We start from the raw sequence: 24,045 nt of genomic DNA on the forward strand, positions 1-24,045 counted from the left end.
CCAAGATTGTCAGGATACATTTCCCCTTATCACCCGGATTTGCGCCAGTGCTTCAGAGAATTAACAGCAGAGTAATATTCTTGTAAATACTTGTCCTTGCCTTGTCAACTTATTTGAATTTATTTTTAAGGCCTTAGGCAACTTTGACTCACGCGGAATTGATGATGATGAAAAAATTAGTGGAATGAAGAAAGTGGTAGGATACAAGACAACTCCTAGAAAACACACACATTCGATGTTTGTCCACCACAAAGCTCACCTGGCACTAACCGCGATCGAACCGACTACCACACACACCATGGGTGAATGCTTCACTGCGAAGCTACCGTGACAATTTTTGTCTTGTGTATTCTGGGTAATAACTTTGTGCATCTTGATCAGCATGGTCCAGTCTGCTACATTTTGCTTTCGTTCATATGATATGCTGCAATATCTTACAAGACGAGACAAAACGAGACAAAGGAGACGAGACAAAACGTTGGACGGGTGCTACTTTCTTGTGTAGCATTGGTTGCATCTGTTTCAATCAAGTAGTTCATTGTAGAATGGGAGCACGGTGTTGCCGTGTATGGCAAAAAGGGTTCAAATGATCAGAAATTAGACCTGGAAACAACATCAGACCTGAAATCCCTGAACGGCATATCCAACCGTACCAGACTTTCCCCATGCCTCTTGGAAAACATGTCCAAAATGTCCAAAACTGAGTCTGGTTAGTTTCATTCCAACGTGACAACGCATCCACTTGTTGGCCGCAGACATGTAACAAACCTTTAAAGCTTTAAAACACACCGGTCGAAATGCTGTAAGCGATTGGTGTAGTAAGCAGGCAGACAGTGGAGTTCAATATCATGTGCTTCGCAAAATATTAGAACATTACACTTTTTGTGCTTCTGTAGTGGCCATCCGAAAGCAACAAACATTTTACAAGGATACTGCAGCGCTTAAAATGATGTAGCCAACGTAAGAGTGTCTTGTTTTGCATATCCACTGCCGCTCATATTAAGAACAGAAACTGGGAGATCCTCGCTCAGATCATTACGCTGCATTTTTCCGCCTAACACCAACTACGGAGGAATGAAAGACCTGCAGCAATACAACACACAATTAAAGAAACATTTTCTTGTTTCTCGACGAATATCACAAAGACTGCATTTGAACTACCTTTTTTTCTGCCACAACACGCTGTGGTTTATTGTTGAGAGGAAGGCTAGTCTCGCCCACGATGTAGATGTGATCCGGAGAGTTGATCAAGCTAGTGCCTTCTACGGTTTTACGCAGGAGATCAAAATATTCTGTGACAGCTTCCTTGCTGAAACCTTTTGACTTGCAAGAGATAGCTGTTGCGGGGTTCGTAACGATAAATCAGGGTGTTGTTTAAGAAATAATCGAAGCCAAACATTTCCTGCCTAAAGCTCATACATTTGGCATTATATTGAATTGCAGGGAAATGTGAAACCTTCTTTTCCAAATTACTCGAAAGTTAGAAGAAGTGTTATACCATTATGATTCCCCGGCTCGCTCATACATTGGGAATCCTTTTTTTTTTGGGGGGGGGGGACATTTGATAGTCGTTAACGTTTCATGAGAAGGAAAAATAGCCGCCATGCTGAGGATTCCATTATATACTGCTTTCAGGCATCGATCCATCAAATTATGAGCTTTTGTGCATACCAAAACACAAATTAATAACACATATCGTTACATGGGTTTGTTTGAATTTAAATTGTGTAATGTTAATTTCATTATCTTGTTTCACGTTTCTGCATTAAATCTCCACCTAGATTACTAAAATATTACACTTTGCGTCGTATACTGATATATTATCTAGTTCAAATCTTTAACATGTAGTTCGTTTCAGTGGATTTTGTTATAAAGAGAAAGAAGATAAAACTGTAGAAGGAGAGCAAGTGGAACTCACATGAAGCTATTGCTACCTGTTTTGTTCTAATGATAGTTTTCTTTATATTAGTAACGGAGTATTTGTCACATATTTAGCAAATGGATTAGAATACATTGCTCTACCTTTTATATAAAAAAAGATCAGATAATCATGTTAATTGTAAATCAGTCTTCACATACAAGTAAAATAGTTTGTCAACTTCTTAATTTATAGAACAATTATTAAGTAAATAGATTAATAATATTTTGTGCTAATGTTTAGTTGTGTTTTCCTGTAATACCAATTATACTTCAAACACAATTGGAGATCTACACATAAATTGTAAATATATAAAGCAGCTTTAATCAGATTTAAACTACTCGCTGAGCAAAACATAAAGTGTAACCGTTTTGTCAACTTTCTATTTGGCTTCATCAGACACTGTATCTGATAGAGTGTCTGATGGAGCCAAAGTGGATAGTTGGCGAAACTATTACACGATATTTATTTTTACAGTAAACGTATTGTTTTGCTCAGCGAGTAGTTTAAATCGGATTTAAGTCTACTAAAGCAAAACTTGTACATTGGAAAATATTAAAGTAAAGCAACGAAAAGTTCTGCTTTTCTTTCTTTCACTTCTGATGTTCTCTGATAAAGTTTTTAGAAGTTCCCTAAATCAATTAATTTTCCACTACCAACAACCTTATAATGAAATTCTAGAGTTATCTCCGTTATTTGCAGAAACACGGTTCTTTCCGCGAGAATTTAATAGATTGCTATTATGGAATATACATTATTTTATCAACTTGTTTTCTCCGTTGTCTCTTAAATCCCAACGCTAAAACTTTGACTATATGAAAGGAAATAACACGTGCAATATAAAACTTACGTTGTTGCCTTAGTTAAGAATCTGATTTCTTAATTATAAGAATTATTATAAATCATTCAGTATCGAGGTTTGGTGTCATGCAATTATTTCGTACGTAGACCCCTTTATTGAAGTTAACGGTCCTTCTCTTTTCTCCAGATTTGTAATTTGCAGCTTTTCTGTACTCTTAAACCATAAGTCTAAGTTACCCCTGTTGTCCGGGATCCCGGGTTCGATTTCGATTAGCAAATTTTGAAAGAAATCGAACATATTATGGTGCTTCCAATTCCAAGATCCACATCTCCATATAACCACGGAATTAAAAGGGAAGCTAAACTCCAATTCAACAACCACAAGCCACTTCTCTCCTGGACTAGAACCTTATTCGGTCAGAAAACCTCGGACACCTGAAGGTATGCTGTATTATTAATGGTGCGAAAAATATTTTGTTATGTCCCATTCCGAATGAACAATAAATATTGTATATTGTGGATTTACTTATTTCTTTATTTCTGTTGGATTGGACTTGTGAAGAATTTTGAATGAATTGTTCTACTTGAACTATGGAGGTACCTAAATACACTGACTAAAATTCAGAAATTAAATTAGTCATATATTATATCCGACTTGACACTGTTTTTATAAGACATGTAAATGTTGATGACAACTTGGTTATCAAGAAATAGCATAGAACATACTATATGAATATTCACAAGAATAGTTCTTTTCAACTTCATGGTTTATGACGTCACACTTTTGTGTTGTATTCTCATTGAACCACACACGGAGAAAATGAAGAAGATAGTAAACTAGTATTGATAGAATACAGTGTAACAGGGTAACATGGCGTAGTCGATGCATATACAGATACACCAATTGTGGATGCAGACCAATCGAGCACTGCCATCACTTTCTTATTCCATTCCACCTAATTCGTTTCCCCATCTCTTCTTAATCTGTTTTCTTGTATCTCTCTCTAATAGTTCTTATCGCTAAACCTTGATTCTACGTCACACATCTCCAAGTGGAAAAGATCACATTAGATACTCAGTAAATGTTCAATTTGTTCTTACAGTACAAGTGATACACAACTATTGGACGTTCTAGTATTTTACAAACCTTCATTGAACGTCCATTTTACTAAATACAAAGCCTTTGTTATTATATATCGACCAGTGTCGAAATTAAATTATAACTTCTTACATTTAAAGTAATAATTTGGTAAAGATTCGGACTTCTTATGCACATATATTTACCAATATTACTAATACTGATCTGAACGATGAGGAGAAACTATTGAAGTATTTCTTTTCTAACCGATATTTTAACTAATATTATTCAAGACAATTTCTCAGACTATGGTTATATTGTTTCTGCCGTTTCTACAGAAGATAAGTATTTTTAATAAAGAATCAGACATCAGAAATGATTAAAGTATCAGAATCAGTTAAATACTAAGCTTAATTTGTATGACTATGGATACGGGAAAACTAAGAATATTCTTTTACTCCTTCAACTTTCAAAGCAAGCTTAACTTTGTTTACCATACATTATATATTTTACATGCAGCAACTCTTCCTTTTCTTCTCGGATCAACAGTCCGACCAATTTGACACAAGTTTCCGATCTTCCCTATCGTGAGTCAGACAATTCATTTCCGTATACTGTTTCTTATCTTATTTAGTTGATACATTCCCTAAGTACTTTCTTGTCACTCACTCCATTACCAATAGCGTCACTTCTTCATGTGTCATACTGTGTACAATCATAAAATCTATTTTTGTTTTTCGAAATAGCCTTTAGAACATATCTTTTTTCTCCAAACTTTTCTAATTTTCTTTCATTTGATTACTTATACTTATCTAATTCCCATCAGTTTTCAATAGTTCCACATTTTGAATGATTCTCATCTACGTTTTTCCTCTTCCTTTTCTCCTACAGTCCATGTTCCGCATGCATACAGTCACACTTCAACATACGATCCACTTTTCCTTTATTTAGTTTTATGTTGATGTTTCAAGTAAGAAGCTTTTGTTTGTTTGGATACTTTATTCACCTGAGATATTCTGGATTTTACACCTTGTTTGCATCTCTTATCGCTTTGTTATCTTCCTCCCATAAGTTCTTAAGCATCTCATAACTTTTGTTTTGCTCTTGTTGATCTTTCCTATTTTGTCTGCTGCAAGTAACTCTATGAATTGTTACAGTTCAAATTTCTGTACATAACATACCATATATACCACTTGGATCCAAGTATTCTATGGTATACTAACTCAAAAACTCTAAAACGAAAATTTTCAAGAGACAACTTTAACTCTCCTAAGGCCTTGGGGTCAATATGACCCCAGAGGACACCTGTTTCTTAAATAATTTCTTTGTAAAATGTTTTCGGTTACTGATTCTTTTAGTATTCCTCGGCATTGTCTAGTTTCTTATATAATCCAAATATTAAAAGTTAGTTATTTTAAATAACATTGTTAAATAAAAAGGTAACATATCAGACCTTGGGGTCATATATAATATTATATATTTCCCAATGTCTAATATTATATTTTTCCTATTATTTTGTTTTACTTTTGCACGATTTTTGGGTACTCATTATTTTTGTATTCCTTTACTTAGTCTAGTTCTTTATCTAATCCAAAGTTTAAAAGATAATTATTTTAAGTAATGCTGTTAAATGACAACCCTTGGGGTCATATTGAACTCAATATCTAATATTATATTTTCCCATTATTCATTATTATTATTATTATTATATTATTATTATTATTATTATTATTATTATTATTATTATTATTATTATTATTATTATTATTATTATTATTATTAAGCCAACTCATGAAACTAGATTAATTATTATTTCGTCTATCTTTTATGTTTGCATGCCCTTATGAGAAATTAAATAATTGGAGTCAAATAGAACTTAAGGAGGGGCAAGTGTGTAGATTTGAAGGGCCATAGGAGGGTTTAAGTTTGATATCTCATGAAAAAAATCATAATTCCTTTATTGTTGCAATCAAAAAACAAATTATGAAATGTATTGTCTAATGCTGAGAGTGAATAAGCTTCTCTTGATGGAATATTCATTAGATACTGAAGTTCAAAAAACTCTCCCGGAAAAGTTCAAGTTTGGTTTTTCATCACTTGGCATCAAGGCGATCGATATATTTATTTGCATATCTGTAAATTTTACTTGTCTTATTCATTAAGTAGACTAATTTTAGTAGTTGATTAAGATAAAGCAGATTCACATCGTTTCCTGCGTGACAACATTACGAAATAAGGTTCTGTAAATACGTATTGTTTTTTATTAAATTTCTTAAGCTTCTTTATGATATAGTTAGAATGTCTCTATTGACGCTTGTTACGTTTTGAGATTTCGAACATAAAATGACGGATAAATGCAACAAGCCATATGTATATGCATTCCTTAAAATGTGTATGAGTTTACCTATTTATTTAATCTAATGATCTTGTCTTTCTTGAACCTTTAAAGTTGTAAAATTTGCACTTTTCTTTGCTATTTCTTTATGTTTAAGAAGAAAAAGAATATAAATATATTGTATTAAGATTTTCCTATAAATCAAGTGAAGACGTTATTGATTGAAAAGTTTAATTTTAAACTATCATAATAACTGTGATAGTAGCATACTTTTACTGTTCACTAAACAGTTTTTCCTTTTTATTGTTAAGTTTAATGCTTAGTTTCATTATCATGAAGAGTGGTTTACATGTCCAGTTCAAATCCCCTTTCAACTGCTCTATAGACCGTTTGACGTTACTTCATGGCTCTTAACCTCATAGTTATAGAAGAGCTCGCATCTAATTAACAATTACTGCCATTGATATTTGCTTACAGTCATGCTCATATTTCACTGTATGTTCATAAGAGCAAAAGTGCTTTTATTAAATCAAGGAGATAAATTGTTATTATAACACTGTATGACAAACTGGAATTCTCCCAACATGCCGGTCGAGCTGCATAAACACGACTGAAAATCTTCAAATGTTTAAATAAGATTGTAATTGCATGTAAATAAATTATTTTGTGCTCAAAGCAGAGCCTGTATCAGTAAAGTAATCAATTTAGTGTTATCAGCTGTTGAAACGATAAAGTATTATAATGTATAAAGAATTGTGCAAGACCTTGTAGTCGCTTACGACGCTCTACCGAGGTATACTTCTATTAAATCCTAAATGTTTTGACCCAATACAATTAATAACTTGGATATTTTCATATGCTGAGATTTACGCTCTAAACATATATTGGCCTGGGAATGTTTGAATCATTTCTAAACAGTAATTCAATCGTAGTATACTTATCTAGACATTTGTTTGTTCATAGAGTCTGCATTGCATAACAAGCTTTCTGTCTTCGCGAAGTCCCTGTAGCATGGAATTTAATACCATTGACTTTACTGTTATAGTATATCTACTGTTGCCAAAAGTAGGAAAATGCTACTGGATGGGTTATTGTTGTTGTATTATGCCTGTTATTGGTTGAATAGGGAAAATAATTGTAATTTCTTTGTACCTCAATCCAATTGAACTTACAGCCTTTGAAGCAACAATAGTTATTATACACTAAGATACTATAGAAACGTTTTATTCCCACTGCATTAATCTTTATTTCAGAGGCTTCAAAACAGTCGGACCTTTCGTGGTGATGATTTACAGGATGGTGATGGGAGATCTTCTTCGGTTTGTTTCAATCTATTTAGTGTTTGTGATGGGATTTTCGCAAGGTATGTACCTATTGGGTCTACTTAATAATAATAATAATAATAATAATAATAATAATAATAATAATAATAATAATAATAATAATAATATAAGAATTGATCAAACTAACAATATTGATTATTTATTAACCTATGATTGTTTCCAGGTAAAATTCTTATAAAACTACTTCTTATAAAAATATGATAAAACAAGAAACCTTGTTCATGGTCTGAACGAATTCGAAAAGCCATGCTAAGCTCAGGGATGAGCATAGACAAATAACTTAAAATTATACACTTCACGAAAAATGTTATATGTAATGTAAAGATTAATTTAGTATTCTGTATTCATGAGGAAAATAGGTACCAGTTCGTAGGAATAAATGTAGGAAGAGAATATTTAAATTAGATTTTAGTTCTCAAACATTTTAACGTGGAGACGTGAAAGAAAATTCAACAATATATTCATAGAACATGAACTAAGTATGGTGTTGTTACTACGTATCTTGCTGCGAGAACTGAGTGTTAACTGTAGGAATGATCCGAAGAAGAGGAGCTCAAAGTATTTAGTTGCACGTTATTATCATTGCATGTGCATATATTTTAATACACGAGGTTGTCCTGTTATAATACACGAGGACTTTTCACCGGCCGTTAGAATGATACGTAAAGAACTCGTAGTGTACATGAAAGAAGAAAGATCCCGTGGCAAACGAGTAAAGTTACAATTTGACAAACTGCACATTGATAACAAAGGATATACCTTAGGTGATTTACAAGCAATGAAAACTGAAACGTCTTCAAGTGTTACCTTTTGGACACCGAACAACCAAGAAGAAAGTGATATAGCAACACTGCAGCAGTTTCCGGCAAGTGAACCAGGGCAGCGGACAAGAGGACAAAGGAGTGCTGGCTCCAGTCACCCTCGGGGTAGAGGAAGAACCATCTTATGCCAAGCTGGCTCTTCAGGTAAGCTACTAACAAGTGAAATATTGAAATATGAACTACAAAGAATGCACCACAGACGAAAGGGGGAGCCTCCGAACTGCAATTTCTAAATGTGGGCGGGGATCAACCAGTTTGTCTATTCCTGAAACTTCTATTGTGTTAAATAAAGACAACGTTCTTAGAAATAACAAACAGAAGGAGAAGTGTACCCTCATAAACATTTATGTGCAAAATTGCAGAGGTTTAAGGACAAAGATGTCATCGTTCCTTTGTAATGTGTTATCGTCCAACTTTGACCTAATTGCAATCTGTGAAACTTGGCTTCAAAAAGAACACTATGATTCAATGATTCTTGACGATCGCTATTATGTGTATAGGACAGATAGAGATAACAAAAGAACAGGGAGGACCAAGGAAGGGGGAGTACTGTTAGCGGTCTTAAAAAAGTATAAAGTAGTAATGATTGATTGCTTATCAAATGAATATGTAGAATGTCTGTTGGTTAAATTTGTATGCGAAAAAGTGACTATATATATTCTGTTAGTATATTTTATACCGGAGTCACCTACTGAAAAATATGAAGAAGTGTTCGACATAATTGATTCAAAATGTCATTCAGGTTGTACCCTTCTCATACTTGGTGACTTCAATTTACCGGACGGAAATTTCAATGACTACAATAGTTATCTCAAAATTCCGGCCAAACTACAATGCATTAAAAATTTCATGTCATTTAACAATTTACAGTCATTAAATAATGTACATAATAAATTCGGTAAAACTCTTGATCTAGTTCTAAGTAATTTAGACCACGTAAAAGTTAGCAAAAAACCTTATTTCTTTGTCAAAGAAGATGAACATCACCCTACTCTGAACGTTGAAATACAATTGAGTCGTATAAAACAAGCAAAATCTAAGCGTAATGTAACGGGATATAATTTTAGAAAAGCAGACTTCAAAAAACTTTACACTGAGGATAAACTGGAACTATCTTACAGGATACAGTGATGTAGACGAAGCTGTTAAATGCTTTTACGACACTATATATAGCATATTTGACCTCTGTGTTCCAAAGAAAACAAAATCTCCGCAAAATTATCCAACGTGGTTTACTCTGGATATAATTAAGAAAATTAAATCAAAAACATATCATCATAGGAAATTAAAAAATAGGGAGGGGAGTAAAAGTTTCCATCAACAAGAATTCAATAGATTACTGAGGGAAATTAAAAATGAGGTACGGAATGCATATAAGAATTTTGTACTAATGTCTGAGGCATCCTTAGAACAAAATCCATCCCAATTATGGATTTTTGTAAAAAGTAAGACACGGCATTTAAATGCCGAATTCATGTCTAATAATAGTAAAGAAATAAACAACGACGACGAAATCGGTAAAGAGTTTGCGGACTACTTTCAGTCTGTATACAGTAAAAGTAAAGACAATACAACAGAACAGTTAGTGTGGGTAGATAACGGTCTAAATATACTTCGTATATCATCGATAGAAATACAGGAAATTGCTAATATAATAAAAAAGATGAAATCCAAAAGAGCAGTAGGACCTGATGGAATCCCAAGCTATATTGTAAAGGGTTGTATAGATCACTTCCTAACACCATTGAAAATCATATTTAACCTGTCAATTAAATCCGGAAATTTCCTAATGAGTGGAAAACAACGAGAGTTTCACCTATTCCGAAATCGAATAATAATAAGAGAGAAATTAAAAACTATAGGCCAATTTCAATCTTTAGCATCTTTGCTAAAATTTATGAAACAGTCTTATACCAGCGGATAATAGCACACGTGCGACCATCTATATCATAATCACAACATGTCTTTCTTACAGGCAGGTCAACGGTCACAAATCGTAGTCTAATATCTACCTTTATAAGTAAAACACTAGACTTGGGGGGACAAGTAGATGTAATATACATAGATTTCGCGAAAGCGTTCGACAGCGTAAATCATAATAGATTGCTCAGCAAGCTTAAACAATTTAGCTTCAGCAGCGAACTTATTGATCTATTTAAATCTTACTTGGAAAACAGAAAACAATTCGTCGTGTACAAAGGATATAAGTCTCAGGAGTATGTACAGCTATCAGGGGTCAAATATAGGGCCATTGTTGTTTCTACTGTTTATCAATGATCTACCGCGAAGTATACAAAACTCTCACACGCTGATATTTGCAGATGATGTTAAAATATACCTGGCAATAGAAACATTAAATGACTGTAAAATGCTTCAAAATGACTTGAATGAACTGATGGAATGGTCCAAAGAGAACATCATAAACGTGAACACTAACAAATGCAATGTAATGTCCTTTACAAACCACAAAACCCCTCAGAAATTTTCGTATAAGATGAATGACATCACTTTACCAACCTCGGATACTGTCAGGGACTTAGGGGTGGTATATGACAGAAATTTAACATTTAGTAATCACATAAATCACATGATTGACCAGGCGTACAGAAACCTTGGATTCATCATCAAGATCAGTAAAGAATTTACTAGTATTACCGCTATCCGAAAGCTATATGAACAGTACGTACGTACAAAACTCGAATACGCAGCCACTATATGGAACCCTTACACAAAAACAAATTTAAATAATATAGAAAAAGTTCAGAATAAATATCTAAGGTACTTGACATATAGGGAGACACAAGTATATCCGAAAACATATAATAGTCAATCTTTAAATTTAAACTTTAATACATTAAGTCTAGAACAGCGACGAATAATGCAAGATATGTTGTTCCTATATAAGTTATTTAATAATAAAATCGACTCCACCAATTTACTGCAAGAATTTAAAATACGCACTCCTACAAATGTAACTCGCCTTGAAAATTTCAATTTCTTTCGCTGTGACAGATTACACACAAATGCAAACAAGAGGTCACCAGTATGGAGATTGAGTACAACCTACAATAGGTTAACAAAATACAGAATAGATTTGGATATTAATAGTAACAGCGTAAGTCAATTCAAGGAAGTTCTTTGTAATGCAATAAGAAATAATTGTAAATGAAAGAACATCAATGATATTGCAATTACATTATAACTATAATTGTATTATAATATAAATGTATGAATGTGTTATAGTCGCTTAATACATGTAACGGACACTGTAATTGGGTTATATATAGTCTGTTGTGTCTAGAAATAAATAAATAAATAAATAAAACATTTTAAATACATTCTTTTAGATTTCTTTCCATATCTTCCTCTTCTAAGTAAACCCTCTAGAAGAAAAAGTGTAGTGTTTACAACTTTCCCTCATAACTGTACGATTATTTTAAACTAAAAGTCTCGATACTGTAAGACGAGTGGGTCAAAGCAAAAATCAAAGCCTCCTATTGCATAACTCTTCGCACTTCAAGGGTCAATCGACGTCTACAATTTATTTTTTTTCCACTTTTTGTAGTAACGCGTATTATATATAATAAACACAGTTAACATTTATTGTTTATTTCTTTGTTGATTGAATTTTATCGTCTTTTGAACATAGAGGCTATATGCAACGTGCACCTACAGCTTAAGATGAAATCCGAACCTCAGTACTACTTTCTAAATTCAGTGCTTACCACGGGGAATCGAACCTGGGATCTCATATACTGCAGCTCTTGGTACGCATTAGATCAATGAGGATATTTGTTTACTTTTATTGTTTAGTTATTTATCTAAACATTCTTGTAACACATACATGGATACAAATATTCATTTTCACTCTAACGTAATCGTAAACTCACACCAAATTTTATCTTAGGTTAATAGAAATAATACTATCGTATTATTTGTTCCATAAAGCACCTTAAACCGAAAATTCTCAAATATATCTAAGGGTAAGTTGAATAACAGCTCTAAACTAATCGGTTTCATTAAGATTAATCATGTCATCCTGTATATGTGCCAAGCAATAAATTTACTGGACGAAACTTTAAATCCATAGGCGGAACTAGGGGGTCGGCCCTCCTCAGAAGCAAAACTGCCCATAGATTTTTCTTCTGGACGAAAATAATGTTATTAATTTACCTCAATTTACGCAAAACAATTTTAGTGATACTTGCATTCGACATATCTAATAGTGTCTATGCTCGTCCGCCCATTGATTTTTTTTTTAAATATGGTATGGTGCCTGGATGTAATAAAATCCCTGGACCAATGTGATATTAGGCAGTTTATCGACCTCTCAACTTGCCCTACATGCATTTTTTATTTGATAGTTTTATTAATGTAAGGTTTTCTTGTTTATTTAAGTATGATAAACCAGTCTTATTGTTATTATTTTATTCATAGCATAGTAATCTTTGTATAGTTAAGATTCTCAGAGCAAATTATTAAGATAGAGTAAAAAAGAACAGAATGGAAAGAACGAAGAACCCGAATTCTTGTGCTCAAGCGGGATCATTGTGAGAATATAAATGTCAAAAACCGAGGTAATTCTTTAGAAATCAGCGTAACCTTCGCGAATTATGAGTAAAATATCTCAAACCACTTCGAACAACATACGAGTTACTGCAGTCCGAAAGTTCGAAACGAAATCATAGATATTATAGATCAACTCACTGTTTAAGAAATAGTGTCAGAAGTGCGTGTGTATATATATATATATATATTTGGTCTAGGAATTAATTCGTGCGGGTGGACAAGAGATGGCGCAACGAACGAAGCGTCCCACAGTTCCGTGTATCCACACATGTGTTGCAAACCCCTGTCATCGCGTATCGTTCGTAGTATAGGGCAGTGGATTAAAGCGTCAACAACACCAGTTTGTAGTTAAGTGAACATGGCGCAATTTGTGCCTGATAAAGTGTTTTTGCGGGGTGTCCTGCTGCATTACTTTAACATGCAGAAAAGTGCGATTGAAAGTCATCGTATTTTGGTGGAAGTGTATGGTGACCATGCTCTAGCTGAGCGAACGTGTCAGAAGTGGTTTGCACGGTTTAGAAGTGGTGATTTCGGCTTGGCAGACCAAGAGCGAGCTGGACAGCCAAAAAAATTTCAAGACGAAGTATTGACAGCATTGCTCGAGCAGGATTCGTGTCAAACGCAGGAACAACTTGCAGCAGCATTAGGCGTTGATCAAACAACAGTCTCCAAACGCTTGAAAGCCATGGGAATGATTCAAAAGATGTCACATTGGGTTCCACATGAATTGAAAGACAGAGACGTTGAAAGACGAAAAACCATTTGCGAATTGCTGCTTCAACGACAGAGCAGAAAGGGGTTTCTGCATCGAATTATTACGGGTGATGAGAAGTGGATCCATTACGAGAACCCTAAACGAAAAAAGGCCTGGGTGAAACCAGGTGAACCAGGTCCATCACAACCAAAACGAGATATTCACTGTGCAAAGGTTATGCTGTGCATATGGTGGGATATGAAAGGTGTGGTGTACTATGAGCTGCTGCAACCGGGTGAAACTATGAATGGAGAACGTTATCGACGACAATTAATGCGTTTGAAGCAAGCTCTGGCCAGAACACGACCAGAATGGGAGAACAGACATGATAAACTTATTGTTCAACATGATAACGCTCGCCCACATGTCGCAAAACCGGTCAAAACCTATTTAGAAAATGTCGGATGGGAAGTTTTACCCCACCCGCCGTATTCACCAGACGTTGCTCCTTCGGACTACTACTTGTTCGATTGCATGAACAACGATTTGATTGGACAGCGGTTTACTTCTTCAGAAGATATCGAAACATGGGTCTCTGACTGGATCGCTTCCAAGGATGGGGACTTCTTTCGCCACGGAATCCGTACATTGCCTGCCAGATGGGCGAAAGTGGTGGCTAGCGATGGACAATATTTTTCTTAAGGTATTTATGTATTTTGTGTTTGTACTACAGCTTCAATGTGTGCGTACCAACCGCACGAATTAATTTCTAGACAATATATATATATATATATATATATATATATATATATATATATATATATATATATATATATGTGTGTGTGTGTGTGTGTGTGTGTGTGTGTGTTTCTGTGTTTTTTTCTTTGATGAAGCTAGATGCTACAAAGCAGAGATATTGCCAGTGATTATTAGATATGTCAAGGATTAGGAGATTGAACGATCCATTCGTTTCTTAAATTGTTGCTCAACTAGAGATTCAGAAGACTTCTCAACGTAATTTTATAGTGTTTAGAAGAATTTAGTCTGAATGACATTCCGATTATAGAACACTCACATGATGGACTCAGTGTTATATCGGGGAATAAACAAGGTCTGCAGGCAAAAACAAACAAAAACAAAAAAAAAACAAAAAAAAAGAGATAATCCTCATGCACTGCTTAACACATAGGCTGAACTTGGTAGTTATAGATTCTTGTGCAAAAGTTTTGACAGCAGCTGAATTCTTCATCATCCTTGAAGCTTCACATGTCCATTTCTCACTACTGTGGAACTATGTGCACTTCGTTAAAGCTCGTGATGTTCTGGGCATCAAAATCAGATATAAACTTTGAAGTTTGAGTAATACTGTAGTTATGAAAATTGAAAATCTGTGTTTAAAAAATTACACTGTGATCAAACAGATCTTGGAATAGGAAATCCACCAGCCTCGTGATAAAAATTCAGTGGAAGTATTTGAGATACTGAATTACATCACAAAGCCAGAATTCGTCCTTAGTTTTTGTGTTTCAGTCAGTCTTCTTATTTACGAATGTATTAAGCAATTACTTCCAAAGCAAAGAAGCTATCCTTGGTCGAGCAAGTGAAATCGTAACTGCCACCATTACTAATTTCGAGGAGAAAAGGTATGATTTTGATAATCTGTGGAAGAAAATAAGCAATTTTGTTCAAGAACAAGAATTTTTCTTGCATTAGTTCACGTTTGTAAACAAAGTGTTGCGACACAAGTTGAATGTTAGGATAGAAATGAGAGGCACCTATGAGGTGCGGGATAACAACACCAAATTTGATCAAAATGAAACTCATGATTCTAATGATATTGAATGGTAGGTATAAGGGTGTTAAAGGAATTGATGGTAGAGCAAGGATTAGCAACTATTTCGGAACAGTCTCACCCTGATACGTAGTAGATCCAATCTTCTCCTTTTAACTCTTAGATGATGATAGGCGTAGACTGGTAGGTAAAGGCGTCTTGAATATTTCCATGATGAGTTGTCCGACAATCGACCAAGGCATTGAATGCCGGACCGAAGGAACGGTGAAGCTGATGTATTCCCCGATGTGGTTGAGTTTCAAAACCAAAAAACCAAATGACCACACTCAAGCTTTCTGAAGTCTATTAGTTTCGACTGTCCCTCTGACGTCATGAAGGAAGTGGAGATGGTAACATTCACTCGATGACATGCACATTCAATTGCCAAATTGGCACAACAAAAGTACGCATGTCCTCCTAACGATAATACAGCATAAAGCAGCTATAATTCCTACTAGACTGCTAACGTCGTCAGGATTACACAAACTGAAAGCAGGAAAAGACTTGACTTTGCAGAGTCAAAGTACTTACTACTCAAGAACATTATTTCCTAGTTGTGTCAATGTTTCCCAGGTTGATGATCGGAGCGAGCATTGAATCGAAACCGGTGCATGACAATGAGAAACAGTAAAAACAAACTTATTGAGAAAGCATGTGATCTAAAGAGAACTGAATTTCAATCAACTCGTGTGAGACTTAAGGGGAAGGAAATAGGAAGAGCTACCAGTGTTTGCTACATATCTTTTGCAAATATTTCTTGCGTATACATACTTTCTTGTAAACAGTAAAATAATGAATAATTAATTTCTTGAAAATGATGACAGCTGGTCAACGTGTACCAACAGGTTGATGTGAATAACCACCTGACAATGTTCTCTGCAAAGGCTGCTTCTCTTTCCATTGCTGTAAAATAGAATTTCCAACATGAATAAAGATGTCTTGGCGGGTTCTGAGTTCATCTCCCGTTACAAAAGAAAACCAGAAGGGATGACGTACTACTTGACAGAATCAACTCTTGGCCAAGGTAGTTTAATATGGCTGCTATCAGACACGAAGACCTGCGAATACTGGAAGATAAATGCTGATTATCAAGTGATGGACAATGTCATTACTAGCATCAATAAAAGGTTAGAAAATTTGCCATTAGCACAGTTAGTTGATGCTTTCCTAACTATCAAAATATTGTGAATATCAATATTTCCATCCTACAAGCTGAAACTGTGGTCATGAAAAATATTTTGAAAAACAACAAAATGGAAGTCAATATGGAAAACCTTAAAACTAACTGTAAAATCGAAAAAGAATTCACCCCCAACCTATATAAACTGCTTCAAGTTGCCATAGGACTAACAGTGAGTTCAGTTGGTTGTGAAAGAAGTTTTTCTGCTATGCAACGCATCAAGACATGGCTAAGGATTACTCTGGTTCAAGAAAGATTTTCGAACTTGGCTCTGCTGAACATAGAGAGTAATATTGTTAAGCACCATGTGATAAGGGAATGTGTGATTTATATATTTTTCCAGCAAAATATCGAAAGTCGAAGCTCGTCTAGGTTTAAAATGTAAGATAATGAAATCTTTATGTAGGACGTATAATTTTTCTCCTAGACTAGCATATGTGTGCAATCATGTAAATAGAGATTGTATAAAAATATATAGCTAACTGCAATTTAAGGAATTATGCTATATTAATATTTAAAAATATTGCAGCGTACTAATGCGTAGCTCAGATTATGTATAGTAATTATTTTTATATTCTGAGGTTGTAGATAACACCCACTTAGAATCTTTAAGAGAACTAATATAAATTTTCACTTTATTTATTTATATAAGACATGTTGATTTTTAATGTATTGCATCTTAACTAATAGACATTTATACTTACTATCAATCTTAGAGATATTGCATTTGATAAAAGTGATGTCTTCACTACAAATGACTCGATGAGTTCTCCACATTTTGACCAAATTAAGATTATGGTACTTTCGAGCTCATCTCATGTGGACACACATTTAGAATGAAAGCAAATCATCTCTCCCCACTAGTTATAAAACATTTAGAGCATAGATATCCCCCTATAGTTTGAAAATATGACATCCTAGAGATGAGTATTTCTTCGTCTCTTCTGTAAATTGGAGATGACGGGTTTTCGAACTCAATGATTCAAATTTAATTCGATTGCTATTGCTGTCCATCAATTCCATCTACAAGTCTTTTCCTTCCGTATTGTTGATCTGTTTCTCTTCTAATTACATTTTTTAAAAATATTTAAGTTGCACAGAAAGATAGAACGACATTTCTCCGATTCGCTAGTTTTACATGCCATTATTTTTTTTTTATTTAAAAATGTTTTGTGCGTAACAAATTCTTTGTTCGCAAAGGTTTTTGTGTAATTAAGCTGCAACACTAGTAAAGGACAGCAATGTATTGTAAAACTTGAAATGAAAAGATTTTACATTTTCCTTTAAATACAGAAATGAATAAATATTAGCTCGTGACTGATTTTAAAAAAGTTATAAATTTAAATTATGTTATTTCTTGTATATTTATTTGTGTTTCTAATAGGTGTAAGAATAAAGTGAGAACATTGTAGTAACGTTTACGAATAATGTACTTTCGCTCAGAATTGCACGAGTAAAACAATAATAGAAAATTATGAGTTTTAATAATTAGAGTAGATTTTAGGTAGTTATTTAGTAGCAACAGAATATACGAAATATGTAATTTTGTATGGAACTCAGAAGGAGGGGTATATATATAAACAAGGTCTTCCGAAAAATTCTTCTAATTTTCAAAACTAAGGGACCATGTTCCCACTCTAGGAAAATATCCTAGTTATACCAATGGTTAAATGAAATATAACAGTAATGGTTATTGTTGAAACAGAGTATCAGACTAACATAAAAAAGTCTGAATGCAATGATTAGGAAATGACTTTATAGATTTAATCTTGAAGTTCTAGGTGAAACATTTATTTAAAAAATGTGTATAAATAAAAGGTACCGGAATTCACATATATGTCTGCAATTGGCATTCTGCCTTAAGGCGTGGCTGTAAACTGCATAAATAATATAACTGCATGGGTCACGAAAACACTAGAAAAGTGGTATAGTGGCCACTTATTTCTGCTATATGTAAAAATATATATATATATATTGGAAACGATAAACTATAACGCCAGGATAGAATAATACACTGAATAATACACTAAAAATCAATAGAACAACGAGTAATATCAGGGAATAATAATGGATTTCCTACACAGATAACTTCTATCGTCAACTATTTTCATAAAATAAAAGTCATTCTTACTTGGCATTGGGTCAAGAAGCAGGGTTTTTCACGGGAGTGTACATATATTTTCTTGTTTGACGCTAATATTTCATGCTTTGGTTGCTTTGCTTATTGAGCTATTCTTAGACATGTCAATTTGATTGGAGCGTCTTACATGATTTTGATCAGATTAAGATGAATTTCAAACACAATTAAAACTGTTAGATATTGCTTTTTTGAAGCATGTAATCAGTGCCACAAGGATAGGTCTTAGCCCTTTACTGAAAGCAGAAATAATTGAAATCAACCATTCCTGGTTTCATCGTTGATTACCATAGAACACAACGGTAATACACAAGTGGAATTAGCGTTCTGAAATTGATTCACCTTTCTAACAAATAGGCCTAGTTTTCACTCTTATAATGGAAAGAAGAGAAGTAAAAATATACTATCATTTCCGGTATGAATATTGATCTTAATATAGCAACATGGTAACGGATACCGATAAATGTCTTTTTAATATGGGTTGAAGGTCTGAAGAATAAGTTTAAATTTCATCCTATTCTTCTAAGGAAATGGAAGTAGTAGAAATGTAGTATCTCAATTTTCAATGATGTCGACTTGTGTGGTTCGAAAGATGGTCTCGAACTCTTAGAGAAGAACGTCGACTGAAATAGTTTGAGAACAAGAGTCTGAAACGAATATTCGGACACAAGAGAAATGGGAGTGGGGAATTGGCAAAAAGGTCATAACGAGGAACTGCGTAATTTATACCGTTTACCAAACATAGGGTCATCAAATTGAAGAAAGTCAGGTGTGAAAGTCATATAGCGAGAATGGAAGAAAGTAGGAACGCTTCCATTGTCTTAACTGGAAGACCAACCGGGATACGACCATTAGAAAGACCTAGACGCAGATAGCAGGACAATATTAAGGACAACTATAGTTGCCCTCATGTTACGAGGCGTTCAGTCCCGGAGACAACTTTAGTTGCCGTGCACCCATCAAGGCCAGCTCCCGCACTTCAGCACGCAGTTGACGAAAGAAGCCAACAGCTTCATACAGCTAGTCCCTTCTGTTTACTTTTCACTAATATTTATCACCTTCATGCCTACAGGTCACGTACTGCGTAGATTTATATGAAATGCTGTGTCAAATGTATATACCCCAAAAAGATATGAGTACTCAGAAGGAAAAAAACATGTAGTTATTTTTTTCTCCTGTTTTATAAGCCAGTGGAATTGTGTGTGGTTGTTTCGATATCCTTCTTGTAATTTGCTTAGGCTTCACTTCCTATTTTTAGTTGAGCTTCTGGCGATGAATACCACCGCAATAAGTCGTGGTTCTTATGATAGTGGCGTATTTTCGCCCGGAGAAATTATGGAAATAATAGATGATAGCGACTCCGATGCTTTTGAAACGGACTATGAATCTAATGTTTAGACATTGCTACAGTATTAGAATAACTAGAATCTTCCGACAGTGACACGAAAGCAACACTCGATGCTGTTCTTAGCACTAGTTCTCAACCATCGCGTCGCGCTTCTAAACGTCCTCGCACCTAACATGTCACCAAAAGGGACAGGAGGGGCGGAGTGACATATTGTGATATGTAGTGTATATTTAAACTTATTTATATTTAGTTGTATGGTCGTTTGCAATTTACACGAAATTATCGGACAATATATCTTTCGATTGGATTTCCAACATACAAAAAATATTCCTTAAAGTTTGCAACACTGTGTATTCAACGGTAACAATGCTAAGTGCATTACTGTTTTTCTGTTATATTAGTACATTTTTATTCGATTGAATCTGAAAGTGTCATTCACTTTAAAAGGGTAGTTTCTGAGTAACAAAATTTTAAAAATACATTTAAAATGGCCGGGATCCAAGCGTTTCTTCATTTAAATCCCCTCCGGGTCTTTAAGTGTTAAGGCATACAAAGGCAGAAACAGGCATACAAGGTAGAAACTGGATCCAGTTGGCTAAGGGCAAAAGTCAATAGAGAGCTTTTTTGAATGCAGCATTGAACCTTCTGGTTCCATAGGTCATAGAGTTAGTTAGTGAGTTATACTGATCGTTTTTAGTAAAAGGTAATAAATAGTGAGAATAGTTTTATACCTATAAAAACATTAATAAACAAAAACGGTAATAAGCATTGAGAAGTTATTTTCCTTCATATAGATTCAGCTTCATCAGCAGAGGTTAGATTCCTGACCTTACTTTTGTATTGCAACTGAAAATAAAAGATAAACCACTTCCAGTTTCAATTTTAATCCCCTTAGTTTGGAAGTCAACTATAGTCTCACGGTGTGTAATTCAATTCATGTCAAATAAGTCTTCTAAGTAAAATCTTCGACGAGTTTTAGTCATGTTTTTTTATATAAATATCTTATTTATTGGGTGCTTTTCTATTTAAAGGAAATTCTGATAATTCCCTTCATTTCTATGGATTCAAATCTAAACTTTGTAAGTTCAAATGTCTTTGTAATGAGCCCGTTGTACGATTTCCCGCTCATAGTAAAAGCTTTTAATATGAGTATTTTAGAAATAATATAGCTTCATTATCTGTTTCTCCTTGTGATACATCTTTCCCTTTTATTTTGATACGAACGTACTTAAGTGATATTTGAACCACATTCACTTCCACTAATACACTCTTCCTTTGTTTGTTATATTTAATCTGATTTAACTTCTGGAAACGAAGGATTTTTAAAATCTAAGTTTTGTTTTCATGAATTCTAAACATTACAAACGATTTTACTTTAAAAGTAATATATTTTCTCATGCTTAGTTATGGATCCCGAGTTCTTAAACTCTAATCCTCTTAACGTTTAACAAAGTTCCTATTTAGCTTCACGGAAATGGTATATTTTTATTTTGCATTTTTTTAGATATTAAAGAATAGGGTTAAAGATGTTTCCTTTTTAATGACAACGGAAACTTAATTTAGAAATTAAATGATTCAAATTGTGTGAGATAGCTATGTACTTGTTTATTTTGCTTAACGTAAGCAGCAAACTAGGTATGTAATGGCAATACATATACAAGGTTATTATAAATATTTTTTTATTATACAAACATGAACAAATCTCGCTTAACAACACTCGGACACATGAAAGTAGTAGCAATGAAAGTGGGACCTTAAGAATTTTCATTAGTTGGTAAACTGTTGCGTAGTTATCGTTTCCACCGCTAAGACTATAGGAGAAAAGTATTATCCAATATTTTCGTGTTCATATCAAAGAAGCCATTAATTAGTGGATTGTCCAAAGTTACGACATGCATGGCAAGAAATGGACGACAGGTTAAATGTATAAAGCATGACAACGGGAATTCACATTGAAAACATATGATGTTCTGAACCAATTATGAAAAAGAACTGTTTGAGTTCCCATTGATACCAGTCTCACATGTATGAGCATGGTTAAGCCAGATTTGTTCAGATTTGTTATCGAGATAATTTTTAATAACATTGTATGGATTAGAAGGATTAGAATATTGTAGATTATATTGGGAGGTTGTTTGGATTGTGGATTTCATCCATGATAAGATCCAATTTCTAATTGTTAATTTTTGCGGTTAAGGAAGAAGTAACAATTATGTTAGTAATGCAGCCATGGAAGTTACTTAAATATGAAGGAATATAGCGATAGCGTTGGTTTAGAATTCCTTTTCTCTTGAAGCCTAAGGTATATTGTAGTTGATATTTATCTATCTTTAGGCTCACTTGGGTGCTTCGGTAAAGAAAGTAGCTACCTGATTCTCGTTATATTTTCCAGCATCAACAGTAGTGATGTAGTTCGTAAATATCATCATTCAATATGCATCAAAACAAGATAAGTTCATTTGAATTAGTGGTGTACTCCCACACTTCTTTCGCCTCAAAGAAAGAAGTCCTGTCTCTCCCCTACTTAAATCATTAAGGCTGGTATCGTTAGATTGCATAACGTGTTTCTGCATTCACCTACAAAGTAGTTGCTGTAATAGAGGTGCACTCTTAAGGTTCTGTTAACATTTATCTTTTTATTTAATATATTTACCACATTTTTGTTATTAAAATAAAAAAATCAGCTTACCGTAGAATAATATCTATGTATTTAACTTTTTTCCTTTCATATTACAGCTTACTCACAAAAAGTCTTTTCAATTATAATCTACTCAAATCAAGATATATATCCAGAAACATCCCGAAACAACATGACTTTTTTCTTATTTCTTCGAAGGCATGTGTATTGAACCATAGCCGTTTCCGCCTTCAACATCCTCCTCCCCTTCAACTATAGTTCCATTGTTTTTCCCAACAATTACCATTGGAGTATCCCAATCCGTTGTGAAATCTTCTTTAAAACCCTACATAAATTATTCAATTTCTTCTTAACTTGCTTCTGTAATGAATATGGTAAGTCATATGCATTTCTAAATATTGGAGTGACACCTTGTTAAAGGAATAGCCACTTTAAAATCTTTAATGGGAACATTAATAGAACCATTAAAAACTTCACCAAATTGCTGCAACACCTGATTCTGTAATACTTTTACCGACTGATTGCTCACAGCTTCTACTTGCTTCAATTCTTCAGCACTTCCAAACACGTATGCTAACTGCCTCCTCCACTGCGGAATAATCGAATCCAACCAACTTCTTCCTAAAACCGGCTGGAACATCTCTTGTTTAACTACCATTAAAGATAGGTAGTCATTGTTGTTTAAGTGCTCTACCTTGATTGTACATTTACCTAATGTATTAATGGGAGAGCCATCAGCATTATTGAGTCGACCCTGAAATGTCTCTATCAACATTCCTTTTAATAACGGTTAAGTATAACTAACGGCTGAAACGACCGCACATGTATCGTCCAGAAATTTTGTTATTTGATCATTCCATCTTAAATTAATATATAATGAATCTTTGCACATTACCACGATTGACATTAAATAAAAATATTGCACGTAGATTGAAAATATCGACTGCGCCAATTGTTAACATTTATCTTTCTATTTAATATATTTACCAGGTTTTGTTATTAAAATAAAAAAAATCAGGGATTGAGTATAGCCCGCTCCCCCAGTGATTTTTAACGAATCATAGTGATTCTAACGATTCATATTAGTTCATAACGAATCGGAATCGCATTATAAAGATTTAAGCTATAAATCTTGTGGTAAGGAAGCTTTAGTATAAGTAGTAGTAGTAGTAGTAGCAATAGGTTAGAAGCCCCGCAGGGGTTGGTTGGGTTATGTTCTCGATATAAGTAGTAGTAAGTACTTAGTACTAGTGACTCTTCCAGTTCCGGTGACAAAGAACTGGGGGGAGCGGGCTATACACAAGCCAAAATCAGTTTACCGTAGAATAATATCTATGTATTTAACTTTTTCC

At 34.0% G+C, this 24,045-nt stretch overlaps 1 protein-coding gene across 1 annotated transcript in view; it reads left to right on the forward strand.

The window, feature by feature from the left end:
* Positions 1-24,045, forward strand: part of nan (transient receptor potential cation channel subfamily V member nanchung) — a 743,452-nt gene that overhangs the window by 592,324 nt on the left and 127,083 nt on the right. The window contains exon 13 of the mRNA XM_081734312.1: positions 7,386-7,495. Within this exon, the coding sequence (XP_081590438.1) occupies positions 7,386-7,495 (110 nt within the window). The remainder of the gene's footprint in view (positions 1-7,385; positions 7,496-24,045) is intronic.

Source organism: Thermobia domestica, chromosome 12 (genome assembly GCF_964235325.1).
Source record: "Thermobia domestica chromosome 12, izTheDome1.hap1.1, whole genome shotgun sequence".
NCBI classification, from domain to species: domain Eukaryota; kingdom Metazoa; phylum Arthropoda; class Insecta; order Zygentoma; family Lepismatidae; genus Thermobia; species Thermobia domestica.